The sequence below is a fragment of the Stegastes partitus genome, unplaced genomic scaffold, assembly GCF_000690725.1.
Source record: "Stegastes partitus isolate 25-593 unplaced genomic scaffold, Stegastes_partitus-1.0.2 Scaffold421, whole genome shotgun sequence".
Classification (NCBI taxonomy): Eukaryota; Metazoa; Chordata; class Actinopteri; family Pomacentridae; genus Stegastes; species Stegastes partitus.
The window spans coordinates 210,831-231,096 of NW_007578152.1; the positions used below are offsets into that span (position 1 = coordinate 210,831).

The following is a 20,266-nucleotide window of genomic DNA, read 5'->3' on the forward strand; positions in this document are numbered from 1 at the left end:
CAGAAGGAACAGATTTAGGTCTTCTGATGTTAAAGGTAGATTTTTGTTCATACTTTGTTGTAAAAATATTAACAAAATAAAGTTTAATGTCCTCAGATGGCGAGTCTTCCTGCCTGGTGAGCTACAACCCCGACCAGCTTCCACCTGAGAACTCGTCCTTCCTGGAGAGAGGCTTCGTCTGCCGCTTCCGCTGTTTGCTGGACAACTCCTCCGGCTTCCTGGTAGGATGGACATGTGTTTCCCAGAAAGACGGTTCTTTTTTTTTTTTTACAAACCAAGAGAGAATTAGAGCTTAAATTAAGCTTATTTAGTGGTTGAGAGACACTTTGAAATAAAGGGATAGAATGAGAACATATTAGCGGCTCAGAGGCCTGTTTGTGCTGCCGGCGGTATGGCGTGCCACCTCAGTTCCTCAGCCATCAGAAGCCACCATTTACTCCCATAATCCGCCTTAAGAGAACCTCAGGGTCGTGGGGAAAAGTGCCTTAATCCTCCCACCGCCCAGAGGAGACGAGAGCGCAGGGAGAAGTTGCCTCGTCAGGGTTGTTAGCTCCCGACCGGACAGCGACGCGCTGCTGAAAAACATGATGCAGTGGAGCGACAGTGCAGGAAGTATTGAGGAAACACATAAACAACAATATCAAATGTTTCCTAGTTTCAGCTTCACAAAGGTGAGGTTAAATCTTTGTGGATGTAATCTGGAGTGTTTGGAGACATTTTACCGGCTTTCAGGAGCATTTTTTTTTTTAGATCATAACAACAAAAATGGTGTCACAACAGTTCTATATTTAGTATGACTGCCACCTACTTTCTGCTGCACTGCACTCATCAGTTTCCAGACTGGTGGTTGTTTCCAGTTCATCTCAGTCTTCTCTAAAAATCAAGTTACAGAAACCTGAAGTTTCCTGAAATGCAAGCGTAGCATAAAACCTTGAGTGTTTCTGGTAACGTTGGATCTCCAGGACCAGAACTAGACTGAAAAAGCAGCGTTGAAGTTATAAAAATAAGGCGTCATTACACACATTTCATCATGTGTCCAAGCGAGACACGCCCACGTCAAGAGCAGAAAACAGAGCGTTCACCAAGGACGCCAACACCCAGAGTACGAAGCTAATTGAGAAACATTATTTTCAGGACTTTTAAGGTAATAATAATCCATTTTTTTGTGACTCAGACACAAACCCCATCGGTGTCAGCTTTGAGTTTCTCATTCTGTTCCTAAAATGTAAATGAGCTGCATCGCTCCACTGCTCTCCTTCCTGTCTGCGTGAATGAGAAAGGAAACAATTAAAACACATTCTGGGCTTAAGAACAGATGACGACGGGGATGATGATACCATGAGGGTTGCTTCTTCATCGTTTTGATGCCACATGAAGGCCTGAAGCTGAGGGGCCTCCATGTCCTGCTCTGGGACACTCCAGCAGAACTCCGAGGGTCTGAACCCTCAACCCTCCATCCTCCCCCCCCAGTGCGTTTGCGTGAGCAGTAAGCCAGGTTTCTGCTTCTGTCTACCGGTCGCTATGGCTTTGTTTTTAGTAATCCCTCCTGCTATTCAGGGCTAGATTCCTGACATCACGGCTGCAGGCTCTTAAACCCACCAAGGTCAATTAACCAGAGCTAACAGAGGAGGAGGGGGGTCTTCACACGAGATGCCACAGGGTGAGAGAAGGACAGCGGACGGGAGAAAGTGTTTTCAGGTTTTTGTGGGGCTGTAAAACCTCCCTGTGGGCTGCTGCTGGTCGGTGATCCGAAACGGGAAAGTTCACTCAGTGTTTGGAAGGAAAGCTTCTCCGTGTAGGTTTCCCTCAGGTTACTGCTCCATCACAGATGCTTCACGGGGAGAAAAAACATCAAGAATCCTGCGTAGAATCTGTTGGAGAATTCTTCAACGTCAAAGATGGTGGCTGTATGACACGTGCCCCACCCCTCCGAATCAGGAAACATCTGGCCAATCATGTTGTTGCAATGTCTTCCAACTATGGATGAACCTGCAGGAGAAACACTTCTATAGCATGGTTTTGGTCAAACGTTTTGATTCATCGTTTAATACATGCAGTTTTTATGTCTCCGTGACACTGAAATTACAATTGTTGTTCTCATCATCCATTGGAATAGGTGCCTGGCTTTGTGGGAAAGACCAGAACTACCTGTCAGTACCTGGGAATATTGACTAAATGTGTTTAAATGAATCCAGTTGAAAGCAAAACAAGCTGATGCAGGATCATTGTCAGGCTTCTGCAGAGCTTGATGATGAGCTGATCATTTGAATCAGGTGTGTTGGAAGAAGGGAACATCTAGAACATGCAGGACTGTGGCCCTCGAGGACCAGGATTGGACACCCCTGAGCTAATGTCATCAACACGCTGCCAGAAGGTTTCTCCACAGCGTGCTTTGGGTTCTCCATCGTTAACGAGCTGCTGTCCACTTCAGGAGCGTTTAGGTTAGGTCTAAGTGTGAGAACCGCCCCTGTAGAGCCTCTTTCCTGCCATTTTCAGGGGAGGAAGTTGTACCTACTCTTGAGCAGCCCTGAGAGACTGCTGTGTAGATCTCAACCCTGATTGGTCGAACTGGGAGAGGACGCCATGCAGCATTTTTCATGCCCTCTCAGTCAAGTTTTGTCCTTTCAAATGTCGCTATCAACATAAGAAACCTCTGTTCTTCTGTTTCCAACCTGCTCTTAGAGCTACTGTTTGTTTGTGTTGGTGCACTTGGAGTTAGCTTGTTGAAGCTACACCACAATGGAAACCAAAAGCCTGAAAGGGCCGATACCGGTGTTGTTCCTGTAAACAGTCGGGCCACCTCTCATCTGCCTGGAGTTCTGGGAGTTGAAAGTTTCCCAAAGCAGCTTCTTTTGTCTGTCTTGGTGTCGATGTTAAAGATATTTTTCTCTGTTCTAAAAGCAGACAAGGCGAAGTGGGAAACATTTAGAGTGATGCTGGTTACATCTGGCTGGAAGCTGTGCCAGTTGCTGCTTTGCTCGTAAGAAACGCATCAATTAAAAAGGCTAATAAAAACGCGTGAGAAAAGAGAAAAGGTCATGTCTTCTCGTAACCGAGTAAAATGAGGTGATAATTATGCGCTCTTCGTTATGTGTGTTAGTCCATGAAGACATGTTTGGTAAAGTTTGGTAGAAGCCGAAAGGGAGGATGATGTGGTGACCACCGAAAGGTCTGGAAACCAGAGGTCATTAAAGTCTAGGTACCTTCATGGGAGTATCAGTGTGCTGTCAGAACCCGCTCCAGAGTGTGAAGGCTGATACAGAGAATGCAAACGATAATGATAATCAGTCTCATTTTCTCTGAAGCAGACCTCAGAAAACACATCGGAGCTCCGTGTCCCCGAGCCGGTTACTTTAAGAGTCATGTGACCAGAGGGAGTCTGACTGGAGGGATTTTCAGTCAGAGACACCAGTGCATCCAGTGTGTTTACAGTGTATTCTGAAGTGGTTTTGCGCTCTACATTACCCAGCAGGATAAATAAGACTGATGGTGCTTGACAGGGAGCGAAGGAAACAGCACTTACGTGTCCTCTGTGGAAGCTCGATGCAGTCGTCTCCGAGGGAGAGAAGAAAAATGAGAGGCAGCCGAACGGGAGGTTTTAAAAGATGACTCAGTGCTCTCTCATTTGTCTCGCTGCTTTTAAGATGATGATGTTCACGCCTCAAATTCAGCAACAAAATGACTTAATGGACTCCTCCTTAGGCGCTGAACATCCAGGGCAGGCTGAAGTTCCTCCACGGCCAGAGCCGCCAGCAGTGTGACAGCGAGGCCAGCAGCCCGCCTCAGCTCGCCCTGTTCGCCATCGCTACGCCCCTGCAGCCTCCAGCCATCCTGGAGATCCGCACGAGGAACATGATCTTCAGGACCAAACACAAGCTCGACTTCACGCCCATGGCTTGTGACGCAAAGTACGTCGAAACCTGAAACGATGCTCTGCAATTACACTCAACTTTTTTTCCTAATTATTTAGTACATGTTTGTGAATCTTTTTTTCCTTCAGGGGTAAAATAGTCCTGGGCTACACCGAGGCGGAGCTGAGAGTCTATGGTTCAGGATACCAGTTCATCCACGCCGCCGACATGCTGCACTGCGCCGACAACCACGTACGGAGTAAGTCACAGCTGCTCTCCTGCTCTGTACGGTCAACTACACCCAATACATTTAGTGAAGCACGTGTGAGACTAAAAGGTTACTGGTGCAAATGACTGGAGTTTATCAAACCTCCATCAGCAGCCCCCGCCCAGGTGCTCCGGGGCAATTAGCAAAACTTCATATCCAACAGTAAAGCTGTCGTCTTTTCTTTTTTTGTTGTCATTTTCCTTCATTCAACATAAAACACAAATCACATTATAAACTTAAAGATAGAAAACTGTTGTGGGATAGAATTTAGTGTTCTGGTGACCAAACCCATAAGATACATCCAGCACCTTTTAACTGGCCCGGTCCAAACAGCTCGATCAGAGGAAGAAGTCTGACACACTAACCACCTGACCATCACCCACACATCTATTTTAGTCCAACACAGAACTCAGAGGCCTGGAAACACGCTGGTGTTAATTAGACTGGGTTATTCATTGGTATTTTAATATCACCATTAGAGACTTTCCCAGCTTTAAACTCATCCAGGATCAGTCTATTTCCTGCAGAGCGTACTGACCCCTGTGTTGTGTTTGGCTCAGCATTGCATTCGTACACAAACAACAAACAAACAAACAAACAAACGCTGTGTGTGTCTCTGTGCTGTTGATGGAGGAAATCGCAGAGCGAGAGTCAAGTGTCCTACTTAGCTCGTGTACCGGATGACCCGGTTAGTCGTTACCATGGCGCCCTCAACGCCCGCATCACCAGACATGCTCGCACACAAACACACACAGTGTATGCATGTAGTCATGCATACAGAAAGACATTCATATGGAAACATATAACGCAGAGACACATACATATTCAGCATGCTCTGATGCATGCACAGATGGGAAGCACACAGACACAAACAGGCAGACAGAGAAACAGATTCTGGTTATGCCTCATAAAACTGGACGTGATGTCCGGAGTGGTAGAAAGAAATTCACTCAGTGTGAGGCATGATGTTTGTGAGGGGCCTCTTTGAATGTTTGGAGGTTTTCTTCTTTGTTAATTTGGAGGAAGGGCGGATGCAGCTGAGTCATTTATTATTCAAAAGAGATTTTTTTTTTTTTTTTAAAAAGCCAAAGAAACACGAGGATGTTTGAAACAGACTCAGGAAACTGTGTGTCCTATAAAAAGTTAATACATCTGGATAGTCGTGTTAATCATTTACATTAATGCTCTAAAACTGAGCAGCAGATTTCCACCAGCTCAGCTTTACGTAGAGTCAGTACAGATGATCAGGTGGACAATAGTAGAGATTTAGTCCTGTGATAAGAGGGAGGAAAATGACAAGGATGCTGCTTTATGTCAGTTTGGATTAAGCCAAGGACAGAGCTGACAGAGTTACAGAAGAGACTCCACTCAGTGCTTTATTTGTTATTTCTCATTTCCCTTGTAGAATAAATGTAAATAGTCACAAATAAAGTGTGACAAAAAGGAAAGTGATGCAGCTGTTCAGTAACTTTATCGGTCACAGAGTTTGTTTTCCATTCAGATAAAGAGAAGAGTCGTCCACAGGCATGAATACTGCAGTTTGTTGTAAAGGTCAGCCGCTTGTGGGTTTTACTGCTAAAAATATGCAGCGTGGAGTGAAACTGTACACACAGAAACAAAGCTGGGGGCTAACTGGGGAGACTATTGGTAAAAATCACAATTACTTTGGTCGATCATGAGTTCACAGTTACTCCATGACTTCGGAAACATCGTACAGTCATTAAACTTTTACTGTTGTTGACACAGTTCAGCTGAAGAACAAATTAGGAAATGACTCAAATGTGCAGCTTCTGCTGAGATTGCAGCGTGACTGCCGATGCAGCAGCTTGGACACATTACAGGAGGCTGAGTGAACCTACAGCTTCGCCCTTTGTGGACAAATCGACGTGAGCCACAGAAAGCTTACATCTAGTTTCATCATGTTTGGATATTTCCCCCCAAACACATGACTGCAGTAAAGCTGAAATACCAACAGAGGGAACCACAAAGTATCACCAAGAATGTTTGTAGCTGCAGCTATGAAGGATGAGAAGCAATAAGAAAAATATAAAAGGATGGGAGTAAATGAATCAGGAATGCCACTAAACAAGTAAAAAACTGTTATGATCGTTAAGCAGCATGAGACAGGAGAGGAGCGACTGATAAACATTTCTGTGTGTCAGTATTAAAGGCTGATTACACTGGATTGTTTTTCTTGACAAGCTAACAATACAACTACTGCAGCTGAATGGTTCTCTCTGACCTGACTGGATTTCTGTTCATAATTAATCCGTATTTATAATCATACATGACGGACAGCAGCCTGATTGTACAGCTGATCATCATAAACCGTCTCTGGACACTAAAACTGGGATTCACATGCACAGATAAGTTTCATCGCCTGATAAAACACGTTCAGTTGTTGTGGTTACGAGGTGTCGATGCGTTCAGAGGGGACAGCATTGGTTGGCTGCTGCCCAAATGTTCAGCTGTTGATGGTGTCTATGAGGAAGCAGCTCCCGCTGGTTTGCACCTGAAACTGTGCTTCACTTTGACGTTTGTTCAGAAACTAGACAGCGCAGAAACACAACCTGCTCCACAATTACACACTCTGACAGCCTGAACGCTGAGCCGAGGGGAAGGGGGATTAGGGGAGGTACGGCTGCGGTGCTGTGTTTGTGTGTTGTGCTGCATAAATGTGTGCAAACAGGACTCGTAACATGTGCATGTAGCCAAAGCGAACATCAACATGAAGCCTCCATCCGGCAGCACGCCCCACTGAGCAAATGCAGCGTGAGTGAGTGCACAGTGCGGGGCGGCCAGACCGTAAACAGCAGCGACACGGAGCCTCCAATGTGTCGTCTGATGTGATTGCAGTGATAAAGACGGGCGAGAGCGGCCTCACCGTCTTCAGGCTGCTCACCAAGGACAACCGGTGGAAGTGGGTCCAGGCCAACGCCAGACTGGTCTACAAGAACGGCAAGCCGGACTACATCATCGCCACCCAGAGGCCTTTGGTGTGAGTGCTGCTCCATTCTAGTGTGACTGTTAAACTTTGCTCCATTCGTCTGTTGATTTCTTCTCTGTTTGTCCACAGGGACGAGGAAGGAGGGGAGCACCTGAGGAAGCGATCTATGCAACATCCCTTCACCTTTGCCACCGGAGAGGCTCTCCTCTACCAGACCAGCTATCCGCTGCATGGCTTCCCTGACTCCTTCCAGGGCAAAGCCAAAGGCAGCAAGTCCAAGAAGGGCAAAGTGGACAAGAGCTCTTCAGATGAACTGGACCCAAAGTCCCTGCTGGGGGCGCTGATGAGCCAGGATGAGTCCGTGTACGTCTGCCAGCCCGACATGGAGCCCAAGATGTCCTACCACAGCAGCCTTTTTAGCGAACAGCAAAGCAAGACTGACGGCATCGGAGGCCTGTTAGGGGGCGACGGCTGGCAGCTCGTATCTAACGGGGAGGCGGGGCGATGCAACGGTAAAAGCTCCAGTTTTGATCCGCTGCTGGCCACCCTGGACTCTCTGTCTCTGGACGGAGGGGAAACGTGCTCCAACAGCGAGCTCTTCAGCGCCCTGGAGAACCTGGGCCTGAATGCTGAAGATCTGGAGCTGCTGCTGCTGGATGAGAGGATGATCCAGGTGGAGCTGGACCCCAACCACATCCCAACACTCAGCGACCTTCTCACCAACAACGAAATCCTCTCCTACATCCACGACTCTCTGGAGGGTGGAGCTGGGGCGGAGGAACGAGGGGACAGAAGTGGATTCGGACCTTCAAGCCAGCCGTCAAACCCAGAATCAGCCCAAAGCGTCTCCCAGCAGACGTGTTTGACGCCTGCCGTCGTTGCAGCTCCTCCCAGCAGCAGGCAGCCCATCGTCCAGCTGTCGCAGCAGATGCAGCAGCACATCAGTTCAGCTCCAACGGGACAGATTCAGCCCGGAACAGTGAACTCAAACAACCCGACTGGGATTCCCAACAGTCACTGGGCGATAACGGCGGAGAACCACCAGCCTCCCATCAACCACACCCACCAGCACCCTCATCCTGCGCCGGAAGCCACGCAGCTGAACGGTGAACACAAACACCTCAACTCACTTCTGGAGTCGAGCCAGCAGTGGCAGCTCCAGCAGGACCAGCACTCAGTCCACCTCCAGTCCCACCAGCAGGTCAACAGCGAGAGCACGTTGCTGTCGGGTTTCCAGAACCAGCTCGGACTGATGACGAACGGATCTTACGTCCAAACTGGACACGCGGCTTTTCCCCCAAACGTGGAGGTTGGTCACACAGACTACAGTCTTTCCAACATGCCGCACGCAGGCAGCACGGCCCTGAACTGCCTGAGCGTCCAGGACGTTTGTCACTACCAGAGCCTGGTGGCCACCACGCAGCCCTACCAGCTGCAGGCTCACCAGAAACACCAGCAGCAGCAGCAGCACATGTTGCAGCAGACTCAGGTTCCTCCGTCTTGTTTGCCCCCGTGTCCCACCCAGAGCTCTGCACTGGAGTTAGAGCAGCTACTGGCTCTGTCGCAGCCGCAGCACAGCCGGCCATCTTTAGAGGCCTACAGCGTGTTCAACGCCACGCAGGACTCCACCCACAGCAAGGTAAGACCAACAGAGACACAAACAGTCTGGTCCAGAGCTCGGAAAATAACAATTTAAATTCAGTCTGAAGCACAAGGTACGTCTGTATACTGAGTTCTTTTCAGTTTAAGGCTCATATTTCACATTCCTGAATACAAGGACATCATAGTTCTGGAGGCATGAAATGAAATGGGTCAAAAGACCTGTTTGCACAAGACTAGTATTACCTGGGTTCCTCGAGGGATTAGAGATGACTGACATGACCTGAGAATGTTGTCCAGACTTTCCTTCATAGTTGCCAACCTCCATAATTGTGGAGCGAGAAAGAGGCAGAAAGAAGATGTTGAGAAAACTACAACTCACATCACAGAGATACTGATTTACACGGGACCAGTATTATCACAGGACCTCTGTGTTTAGTGAAGGGTGGTAGGTACAAATTAATATTTATGATCATATTCTTGTGCAAATAGGGCTAAAAATGACACCTGAGTACCTTTCAGTGTAGTTTCTCTTCCTTTTCAAACACATTTCACCAGAACTTGCTTAATTATAAATCTTGATATCGTTGAGTTTAACACAGGATGACAATGATTTGTGCAGGTGTCATTATCCTTCATTAAACTCAGATGTCGGAGGGTAATTTCCTTCCATTTAAAGTCCCCCCACCATACTGGTCCCATGAAAACCAGGCTTGTGTTCCCTGGCTGTGGGGAGGTGAGTAATGCTCTCCCCTCCCTCAGCAGTCGTCCTGAAACTTAAATCCCTCTCAGAGCGCCTGTCTTGTGTCGGACCTGTTCCGTCTTCATTCTCAGCATCTCAAAAGGACCAAAGCTGCCAGTTCTCCTCAGAACTGTTTGGTCTGGGAGCCGGACTCTCGACTCGAGTCTGTTGACGAGGCCTGAAGTCCGCGTTGGCCTCAAATATCCGCGAACATCAACAAACCCAGGGCTGCAGGATCCACAACCCCGACTCTTCAACCCTGTGCTGTTCTCTTTCACTGTCATGGAAATTGATTTTTTTTCCGAGTCAGCACACAAAAGCCTCCGGCTTTCATGGAGCTCAGTGTAAACTGTGATGATGCGACCAGACAAGCCATGTAAATAAGACAAGGGGGAGATGGGTCAGCGCAACACGGCCCGACAATATAGTCGGTATAAGTCGAGGGATTTACCAGTTCAGGAGAAGTTGTGTGGGAGGCGGTTTTATTGGTGCTGGGTGTTTAGCTGACTTACAGCGTGTGATTTTACACGAGGCCAGAGACAAACAGTCATGAAATAACTTCTGCTGCTGCTGAATTTGCACAAATCTTTAAAAGAAAATTAGAACATGTGAAGAAAGAAATGTTCGTCTTTCTCCAGCAGATGCCGAAGCTAACCGAGCAGCTAAACAGAAAGCACAAGGAAAAGGTTTAACTGAGGATCATGATTCACTAGTTTGCTATGATGTAGAGCAGAAGTCAATCAACTGATTAGCTGATTGACAGAAACTTGATCTGCGGCTCTGTGGTGGATTCCAGCGTCCCAGATGTGAATGTTTTAGTCTTGTGCTGATGAGTGTTGTCACTTTCCTGAACTAAATGATGAGCGGAGGGAATAATGTGCAGATACACCAACACGGAAAGTATCTGTGCCCAACAAACTGTCAGCTCAAGTAGCTGCAGTAAAGGAAGAAAACAGAAAGAATCAAGAACGTTTGCTTTACAAACCGTTGTGCAAAACTAATTGTGTTTCGTTGGACTGCTGGATCCAGAACTCACATCCCATTAACATCATTTGGTTTCCCTAATGAGACTGTATAATGTTCAGGGGAAGCAGGAATTTGTCTTTAAAGTCCAACTACAACTTTTTCCACTAATGACAGAGCAGCGAGGCCTGCAGAATGTCATCCCAAAAACGCTAATCAGTGCGAGTACAAAGAGGAGCGTAGTTGGAGGTCCAGAGAAGTTCCCATCGTAAAACATAACGAGGTAACGAGACCTCGCCAGCCAGTGCTGCCAGATCTGAGTCTGAAGCAGGATTCAGACCAGGAATGTGTCAGGAGCTGCAGATCCACAAACAGTCCCTCAGTCACAACATGCAGCTGGTGTGTTATAAAAGATCCATCTTTGGACTCTCCTCCATCTTTTTTTCTGCGTGATTGTCTGTTTATCCGAGCATGAGGAGCATCGCTGGTGTTTAGAGTGACAAACAAACTCGGCGATAACAAAAGAGACACAATGAGATAGGAGGGAATGGGCCGCCGAGAGCACCGAACGGCAAAGCGGCAGTAGTGAGAAAGAGTACAATAATGAATAGAATAAGGTCGGGATGGTCCGCGGCCGGCCCCGGAGATGGACGACCCCAGCAGGCATCCATTCATCCCCGCCCCATTCAGCCTCCACTGTTATTCTTCAGGGTCAGTGGCTGCCGCTGAAAGAAAAATACTGGCAGGCTGGCCAGTCAAGCATGAGCGGTGCTGACCTACAATTGGTCTGTCATCATTACCTAATGCTGTGAACGCAGGGTGGAAGAGGGGCAGCGATGCACTGGGCTCGGGTAGAAGCAGCTCCGCTCCACGTAGATTTAACAAACGTCTCTGGATGTGAAGAACGTACACATTTCTATATATATATAAAGCACTGAAACTATATTTATCTGATGCTCTCCGACAGATTGAACAGCGTATTATGAGCAGCTGTAAAATGGAGGAGGGTATGAGTTATGAATAATAAATACAAGTAGAGTATCCCGCATTACAATGTACACGGTTCCCCTGCAAAGAGGTTTTAGTCGTTACTGGAGGAGGATCATCTGTGCCAGCGAGATAGGAACTGAAATTTTAAAAAAGTAAAACATTTCTAAGGAGTTTTGTTAACTGGAGTTTCATTTTCTCAATCGTGAGAGACATTTTTGTTTGTGAAATGGTCAGAAATGGCAGGAAAAGGTGAAGAATTCTGTCTAAATCAGGGAACATGCTGTTTGAGGATCGATCATGGTGCTAAAGTTGGAGGTAAAATCAACCAGGAAGCTGACGACACACCAGATAGAGGCCTGCTGCTCGTAGTTACCGCTCTCTATTCTGCACTGCGCCTGCTTCACATTTAAAAGTTGTTTGGAAATCGGTTTGAACCGCGTTCTCTGACAGGAACGAAGAAGTTGATGCTGACCAGGTGACAAACAGCCTAATCTGTTTAGACTAAAGGGGATTACAGCCGCTATGATCTCAGTCATCACAACAGCGACGTGCTGCAGGACACTCCTCCCTCCTCCCTCCTCCCTCCTCCTTCCTCGCTCCCTCCCCTCCTTCCTTCCTTGCTCCTCTTCCTCCTCCTGTCATGGTGCCTCTCAGGACTCCAGGTCTGCCCACCAAACATCTGTTGCTCGGTGCTTACCTCCTGACCCGACCTGCTTCGTGTGATTAAGGTCAACGGTGACTCCATAACTGTGATCCTTATGCAGAGATCACACATTGTAAATGGTTCAAAGCCTCTAAACCAGCTAATATTCATCATCTAGTGTATTAATGAGAGGCTTCGTGGTTGATAATTAGGTTATTTTGACGTTTCATTTCAAAATAAGAGACATGATTTGAATACAACCTGCAAGACAGCACTCAGGGTTAAAAAACAAAACGCCTGAACATGTTGGCACGTAGCTGCACAATCAAACTTCATCTTAATATACGAAGCATTTCACATTATTGTCCTCCATCTGTGTGCACATGATTTAACCATCTGATACCCAAGCAGTTTCTGAGCGTTTTTTAAACTATTTTCACGTGTTTCCTCTGCGATATAAAGTCCTGCACCTCAGTGGAAACAGAACAATCACGAAGAAGGACAGAGAACTCAGAGGAGTCTTAGGTGCAGCGTGACATAACTATAATGCCATAAATCATCAAAAAGAAAAACAAAAGCTGAATGTCTTTAATTATATATTCGACAAAAATCACAAAACAAAACTGCCCATTACTGGAAAACGTTTTTCTCACTCGTCTGCTCATCCACTCTGGAAAACTGCCTTCACCACGCTGAACGTATCGTCCTGAAAGTGTTCCTCGAGCCACGCTTCGTTTATTTCATTGCTTCAGTATGTTTTAGTTTCCTCTTTGTCTCTGTAGTTTGCTTCCATACTTCTCTACTCTCTTAATTTTTATTTTTGTTTGCAAAATCTGGTGATAATTTTGGTGATTTTTAAAATAAGACACTGAGATTTTGATGAACGATAAAGTTTGAAAGCTTAGATTTGGTTAATTTTTCCACACGTCACACGAGCATTAGTTCAAAGTGTGTTGGAACGTTTAAAATCCTGTTTTTATTCCCGTTGCCTGCTCCGTAGAGGCTGAATTCTTAAAGAAAACCTGCCAACAGATATTGATTCACATTTCCGTATTTCATGTATTTTCGTGGTCGTGCTGCTGTCTGGGTTTTATTGGTGCATTTACATTTTCTCAAGCAGAAATTACACTAAAGATGAAACACACGACTATTCCTCATCCTGTAACCGCCTTGCTTTGTTTTCCAGCTGGAGAACGGCTGCCTCCTCAGCGCAGCCAACGCCGCGTACGTCAGGACGTGTCTGATGCCCAACGGAAACGCAGTGGCGACGGGCGACATTCCCGTTTCGTGCCCCGACGGACTCCCTGCGCTACAGGACCCCCAGAAGTCTGGATTCTTCCTCTGAGGGGACGAAGGCCAAGAGTCAGTGGAGGCCAGAAGAAAAGAGAAGGTAGAGAAGGAACTAAGAGAGAGGGACGATCTCTACAGACTGAAGTTAAACTCTGTTCCACTACAGACCTCTGATCAGGTTCTCTCTCAGAGCATTTGGTTTCGTCTGTGCTACTCAGAAACACAAGTCACCTGAAAACGGTGAAGAAAAGACAATCTGTTAATGTCACTGTGTTATAACGACTGTTCGTGCTCTCACTGAACGTTTCCATGTCTGGATTCAAATCTGTCAGGAACACGAGCCTGACTGGATCTACGCTCTCAAGCCAAAACTCATCACTTCCTGATTTGTAAATACACGATTTAAAGTCCTGAAGAGAAGCTACGAAGAGACAACAGTGGTCAAAAAAAAAGGCCGTTAAAGGTGATTTAAAACGACGTCCTTCACGTGACTGCTGACCATTTTTAACCACATCGTTGGTTTAAACTTGAGTCAGAGATCATTTAAATAACCAGTGAACAGCTGCATGTATCTGAACCAGACTTCTAGAGTACAACCAGAGAAAATACTGGATTCATCCTCGTCCGACCAATCAGAATCAGTTTGGATGAGACACCACAGCCCAAACTACAACTAGACTGTTATTTATTTCTCATTCGTCCACCCTCTTAAAGTAGGAAATATTCTCCCTCAGAATTGTGCTAAAAATGGTCCACAGCCACGTGACAGGAAGTGATTTAAATCGCCCTACGAGCCAAAATACCTGACAGGAGCGTAAGAACGAGCTGCTTCCATTAGCGCGACAGCTACTCAACATGCTGCTGGTATTCGAATGTGAACGCTTCGGCGGTGGAGGAGGAGCATTTCCTAGAAGACGTTTATACTAACAGCCGTGAGATTTGGATTCTCGGATCGAACACACCAACAGATTATTTAAATGTCCGTGTTTGTTTGTCACCTAGGTGTAGAAGAAACGTAGGGTTAGTAGAGTCGTCCTGGTGCTTTACGTGTCGACAACTAAGCATTTCATCCTTATGGTTAATATTGTTTAAAAAGGATTTAAAAAAAAAAAAGAAATCAAAGAACGAGCATCCGAAAGGTTTTTATTTATTGCTGCTGCCACAGAAAAACCACGTTGCCTCTGTGGCCGCGGCATCACCACGTTTATCCTAATGCTGCATTTTAGCCTGTTCGAGGTTTACAATGATGTCGTGCACTTACACGTACGTAATCAGGAAGCGTCTGATTTGTCCGTCAGTGGCACCGAAATCAAACATCAAAAAGCATTTTAGTTTCCTGACCGGAGACAGTGTGAAAATCTCCCGTTAATGCCTTGTCTGGGCGGCCTCGGCCAGTCAGACGCCCACTTACTTCATCCTGCAGTCGTGTCGTGTGGGAAACACTGAATGCACTTACACGCACACACACTAATCCATTAAGGACCTAATTGTAAATAATTGATTAGAAGTGAAGGCGGGAGAGGAAGTGCATGGAAGTTATTCTTAAGTTTTGTTTTCCTGTAATAACAAAGGAGATTTTCTACGATTGAGGAGACATCTGCGCTCGCATGCGGGCCGGATTTGTTCTCTTTTTATGTCCATGTTTGGCCGTTCTGCGCATGTGTGGAGAACAATTATCCAGAAACATGTAGGAACAGTTAATTAACGGTTCCCGTGTGATGTTTTCATCAAACCAACAGAACTAACAGACTGTTCGCTCTGAGGAGGCTTCCTGTTCTTTTCAGACAAACATATAAAACTTTCCCCACATGACTGAAGCCCTTTTCAGACATCCATCCATCTACACACCGCTTAATCCTCACTTGGGTCATGGGGGGCTGGAGTCTATCCCAGCTGACTCAGGGTGAAGGCAGGTTCACCTGGACAGGTAACCAGTCTATCACAGGGCTACACTTAGAGACAGACAACCAAGCACACTCACATTCACACCTACGGACAATTTAGAATCACCAATTAACCTCAACATGTTTCTGGACTGTGGGAGGAAGCCGGAGAACCCGGAGAGAACCCACGCTGCAGGGGAAGAACATGGAGACTCCACACAGGAAGATCCCGGGTGTCCTCACCGGGACGCCAACCGGCGACCTTCTAGCTGCGAGGCAACAGTGCTAACCAACTGCGTCACCGTGCAGCCCCCTTTTCAGACATGAGACACGTAACTTTGCTGCTTCGTTAAAGTGACGACATTTAGTCTAAACGAAGAGAAAGTTCATCAAACCGGTTTATTTCTGATTTCCTAAACACTCAAAGTTCTGTCCACGTGTCATAATAATCCAACTGTTAGCAGTTAAATTAAACTATGGAGCTCAACCTGAGGAACAAATGATTTAATTTGTCTAATTAATGAGTTATAGCTCTCTTTAATTCATACAAATCCCATGGCAGGTAATTATAAACTTTTTAAATTGGCATTTCTCTTGTAGAACAATAAAAAAGTTTTTCTGCAACTCTGGCAGCAAATTGCAGCTTTTGCTCTCTAGGAATTTGTTAAAATAACCTTCCAAGAAACCACTTTTTAACGCCCCTATAGCTCACCTAGCTGAGCGGGCGACCCATAAACAGGGGCTACAGTCCCCGACGCAGCGGTCGTGGGTTCGACTCCCGCTCACGACCCTTTGCTACAGGTCTCTCCTCATTCTCCCCCCTTTCCTGTCTATCTCTACTGCAAAAGAATGTCTGAAAGGGGCTTCAGATCAAACATCATCCACGCTGCTCCTCCAGATCGCTGCGACTGTAAAGCAGCTGCTCTGAAGACAGTCTTTTGTTGTTTCTGTCTGATGTCACACACATGAACTACTCACCAGACCTCCCGTTAGCTCGTGAAAGCTAAAAAACAAAACCACCTAAAGACAGAACAAGCAGACAGCAGTGTTCATGTCGAGTCAGAGGAACTGGAACTAATTAATATTTAGGGGTTTTAAATCCCTAAATCCATCTTCTGTCCTTATAAAAGGTTGCACATGCTCAAAGCAACCTCATCTGTGGACATGAACTCTTTAGAAGTGACATCAGAGACTAAAAACATGATAGTTTCTGAAGCTTTGATTTGAAATGCGGCTCTGATTTCACAGAAAACTCACCACGCCCACATTGATGGCAGTTCTAAGTCGTGCTTTGTCGTGTTTTAGTAGATGTTAGTTCTGATGAACGACTTAAAGGCTGAAAGACAGCGAGGGGGGGAAGGCGGGACAGCATTTAGCATTTAGCACCAATTCAAAAACCAAATGAGACTCGTGTGAGCACACGCGTGTCTGCAGTCGCTCCGTCGTTGAATGTCTGGTGTAAAACTGTAAAGGCGTTTCAAATACGAAGCTTTTATTTCACTACGATAAAAAGGTGCTGAGAAGCGATTTTGCCCACGTTCGCCGCACGAACAGCGAAACGCATTTACAGGTTTGCCTCGTTTGTTTTTCTTTTTGTAAACTGACTTTTCTTATATATATATATAAAAAAAAGAAAAACAGATTCAAATGCTGTGTGAAAGACAAAAACATTTCATAGCGTCTCAGAGCTCTTTAAGAACAAACAAAAAGAAGAGCGGTCGTGTGTATATAATGTGTTTTTAATGGCGTTGTTGCGAGCACTACTTTAAAATCACTGCTCTTACAAACTCTTTCTCCAGCACTGAAAGTAGTCTTGTAGAAAAAAAAAAAAGAAGCATTTTATGACTCCATGTTGTATGAATATTGTTCCCAAGAGTTGTGTGTTTTATCTTAACGTCATGTTTGTCACTTTAGCGGTACGGTGCCATAAGAGTGAGCCGAGACTCACTCCGAGATATTACGAAAAACACTGGAGCAGCATTTTGGTATTAAAAAGAAAAGAAAATCATCTTTTATCTTTGACATCCACTTTGTCCACAGGTTCTTTTGTAATCAGCCATTTCAACTCTGAAACCAAACTCTCCGTTTTGTCGTTTTGTTGTTTTTTAAAAAGGCCCACAGACTTTATTTTGCTACTTTTATCACCGAAGCTCGTAGTCGTACGTTAACAAGACTTTTCTTTTCTTTTTTTAAAAATGCAGTTTTGTCTTTGAGCCGTGTGTTGAAATGTGCTCTTGGATCCTGGAAATAAAGGATTTCGTGCAATCACACTGAACCGCCGCCTCTTTTCTCTGACTAACGCCGCCTGTGCTGTCTTTGCAGAGCCTGTGGTTCCTCACCTGCCCACCAGGTGTCCCTGTAGCTCCCCTCCTCACCTCCTCACCTCCCCCCCAGTCAGCCAGTGTTCAGGTAGTCAGCCAGGGATCGTTAGGTAAGCAGGATGAAGTTTGAGTTCATCACTACGTCAGCCGAGACATTTCTTCCCTTTTTTGTTTGCTTTTCTGCATCATGGTGTTTGTTTTATTGTCAGCTAGCGCCTGACGTTATATTACTGTGTCTCTATATTAACATAACTTTGGCCTGTTAACGGGTTTAGGTTTCATTTGAACATTCAGGAGACACATAAAGCAAAATTAAGGAGGTTTTCAGGCCTCAAACGCTTAATTTCCTGCATCCTGGGGAATTTTTATCCCCCATTTTTTGCCTTTTTAGCATCAGCTTGTGAGGAAAATGTCTTTATTCATGTAAAATAAAAAACCAGGAGATAATTCAACATAACGGATCTCAGGCTTTAACTCGTAGATCAACGAAAATCACGAAAATCATCCCAGATTTTGTTCAGGAAGTAAATGTACAAAGCTAAAAGATAAATTAATTCACTTTAATTCATGAAAAAAAAACAGAAAACAAACATTTTCTGATCAAAATATTGATTAAACTAATTATTACTCGTCCCTGTCAGAGGAATTGTTGCTTTGTTGGTTTCAGTGTGTTTTTCAGATCAAAACCTTTTATTTAATTTAATCCTTTTATTGTTAAATACCAGTGCACATGTACTAAACACTGACGACGATGTGTCTTCATTGGCTTCACGTTACGGTGACTGACTTTCACACCTGTACACGACTTCACGTGTGTGTCATTATTTACTAATATTTCACAGATTTGATGAGTTTGACGTCAAAAATCTGCAGCGTTTGACTGTAAAACTCCACCGTGCTCCTTTACTGTATAAAAAATGTTATTTTACAGATAGTTGCTGGTATTTAAAAGAAAATCAGTGAGGATTGAAAAACAGGTTCATTTTTTAAACTGTTATTTTACAGATCATCTCTGTTTTGTTAAATTACAGAGAATATCTACTAAAAATCCCAAAACAAAAAGTTAATTTACATAAAACTGTAAATGTTGCAGTGTGTGACCATAAAATGACCATTTTCCTGTATTAACATCAGTTAAAAATGTCCTTATTTTACAGATAATTGTTGTTGTTTGTCTAGTTTTTGAACATTAGAGCATTCCACCATCTTTTAACATATTTTTTCTGGCTCCACTGCTGTCAGATCTCCTCAAACATCCCTCAATATTGATTAGTTTATAGACAGACGTGTGCTCAGCAGCCTTCTGTTATTCTGGTGTCACGACTTAAAATACTCGTTACTAGTTCAGATCCTTCAGATGAGTGTCCTCCTGCTCCTCCTGCATGAAGGTAAAGGTGAAGCTGCAGAAGACTCCTCCACCTGAACAGGTAAGCTCATTGAAGAATTACCCATAATGCCTTTCAGGTCATCAAAAAAAGGGAGTTTGACCTCCTGTTGGTCGTGCCTTAACTTCTCTGCCTTTATTAACTGCTGCCGTCGTCTCTTTCTCATCTTCTTAGAAAACTCCTGGAAAGTTAACTTGTTCTGATGTCATCAAACTATTTTTCACTTAAGGTTTGTTTCGCTCAGTTTCACTCGTCGTAATATCCTGTAATTGGTCCAAACAATCCAGACACGGCTCAGACTTCTTCTTCATGTTGCTCAAAGGTGTGAAAGCTCACCAGGAGGCCGACAGAAGGCATCAGGCGGCAGAACAACGGCAGATAAGCTGCTGAACCCCACAAACACACACCTCAGAGTCTTTGTTTACGTCAGGTTTGCACAGAAAGCTGCTTTACTGAACCTCAGAGGCTTTAAACACTGAAGTGAGGCACGCCACCGACAACCTGAGGAGGCTTTTAGCTGCTCGGCCGTCCATTCCCACCCCTCCCTCCCTTCTTACGCTTTTTGCACCGGCGGATGTGTGAACTCGCGCCGGCCGAAAGCAAACAAACGCACAGTGACACCAGAGGCGATCCGCTGGGGACGAGCAGCGAGAAACACTGAACCGAGGCTTGAAATGTTTCTCAGGCCGACTGGCTTCACGTTGTTTCACCGTTTGAGCTTCTGTTTTATGCATCCAGGCGTCAAAATATATCTTAACAAACCCCTGATCTTACAATACAAACAGCAAGTTTGTTCTGTAATCGTGACAAATGTGGACAAAAAGTCTAATAGAAAACAGAGATATCAGTGAAAGACAAAAAGAACAAGGCCCACGGAGCCTCCCCTCCGAGTGCAGAACGCTGTCTGCTGCCGACTCTGCATCTTTAATGAGCCGCCCAGAATCATTTATGAGAGTTTTCTTTCTCCCGCAGTCTTCAGCCGGTTAACTTTGCCTCCTTGTGACGTGATCAATCATCCAAGCAAGATGTTGTGTGTCCCACTTTAGCTTCCTCGGGCCGCCGCGCCACACGGGCCGCCGCCACGGCGAGCTCCGCGGGGAGAGCCGAGGGCCGCGAGGAGCGAATACGTCGCCGCCGTGCCGGTCACTGAGATAACAGGAGGACGACTTGTGTTGATTAAATGGTGCCAGAACGTGTAAAGCATCGCTCTGTAACTGTTTTATTTCAAAGGAGTGATAAATGTATTGACATCTACTGAGATTTCCAGCCTCAGTGAGCTTAATTAGATGTTAAAAAATAAAGAAATCAGGTTTTTATCTTCAAAATTCGATGGTGACCTGATTGATTGAGGTCACTTCAGTACGAATAAACTAAGTTTGCTCTA

The 20,266-nt window shown here is 45.4% G+C and overlaps 1 protein-coding gene across 1 annotated transcript in view; it reads left to right on the plus strand.

The window, feature by feature from the left end:
* Positions 1–15,145, plus strand: part of ahr1b (aryl hydrocarbon receptor 1b) — a 36,766-nt gene extending 21,621 nt beyond the window's left edge. Inside the window, exons 6-11 of the mRNA XM_008285891.1 lie at positions 97–221; positions 3,703–3,908; positions 4,001–4,110; positions 6,976–7,117; positions 7,196–8,705; positions 13,190–15,145. Of these exons, the coding sequence (XP_008284113.1) occupies positions 97–221; positions 3,703–3,908; positions 4,001–4,110; positions 6,976–7,117; positions 7,196–8,705; positions 13,190–13,348 (2,252 nt within the window). The 3' untranslated portion in view covers positions 13,349–15,145. The remainder of the gene's footprint in view (positions 1–96; positions 222–3,702; positions 3,909–4,000; positions 4,111–6,975; positions 7,118–7,195; positions 8,706–13,189) is intronic.
* The last annotated feature ends 5,121 nt before the right edge of the window (positions 15,146–20,266 follow it).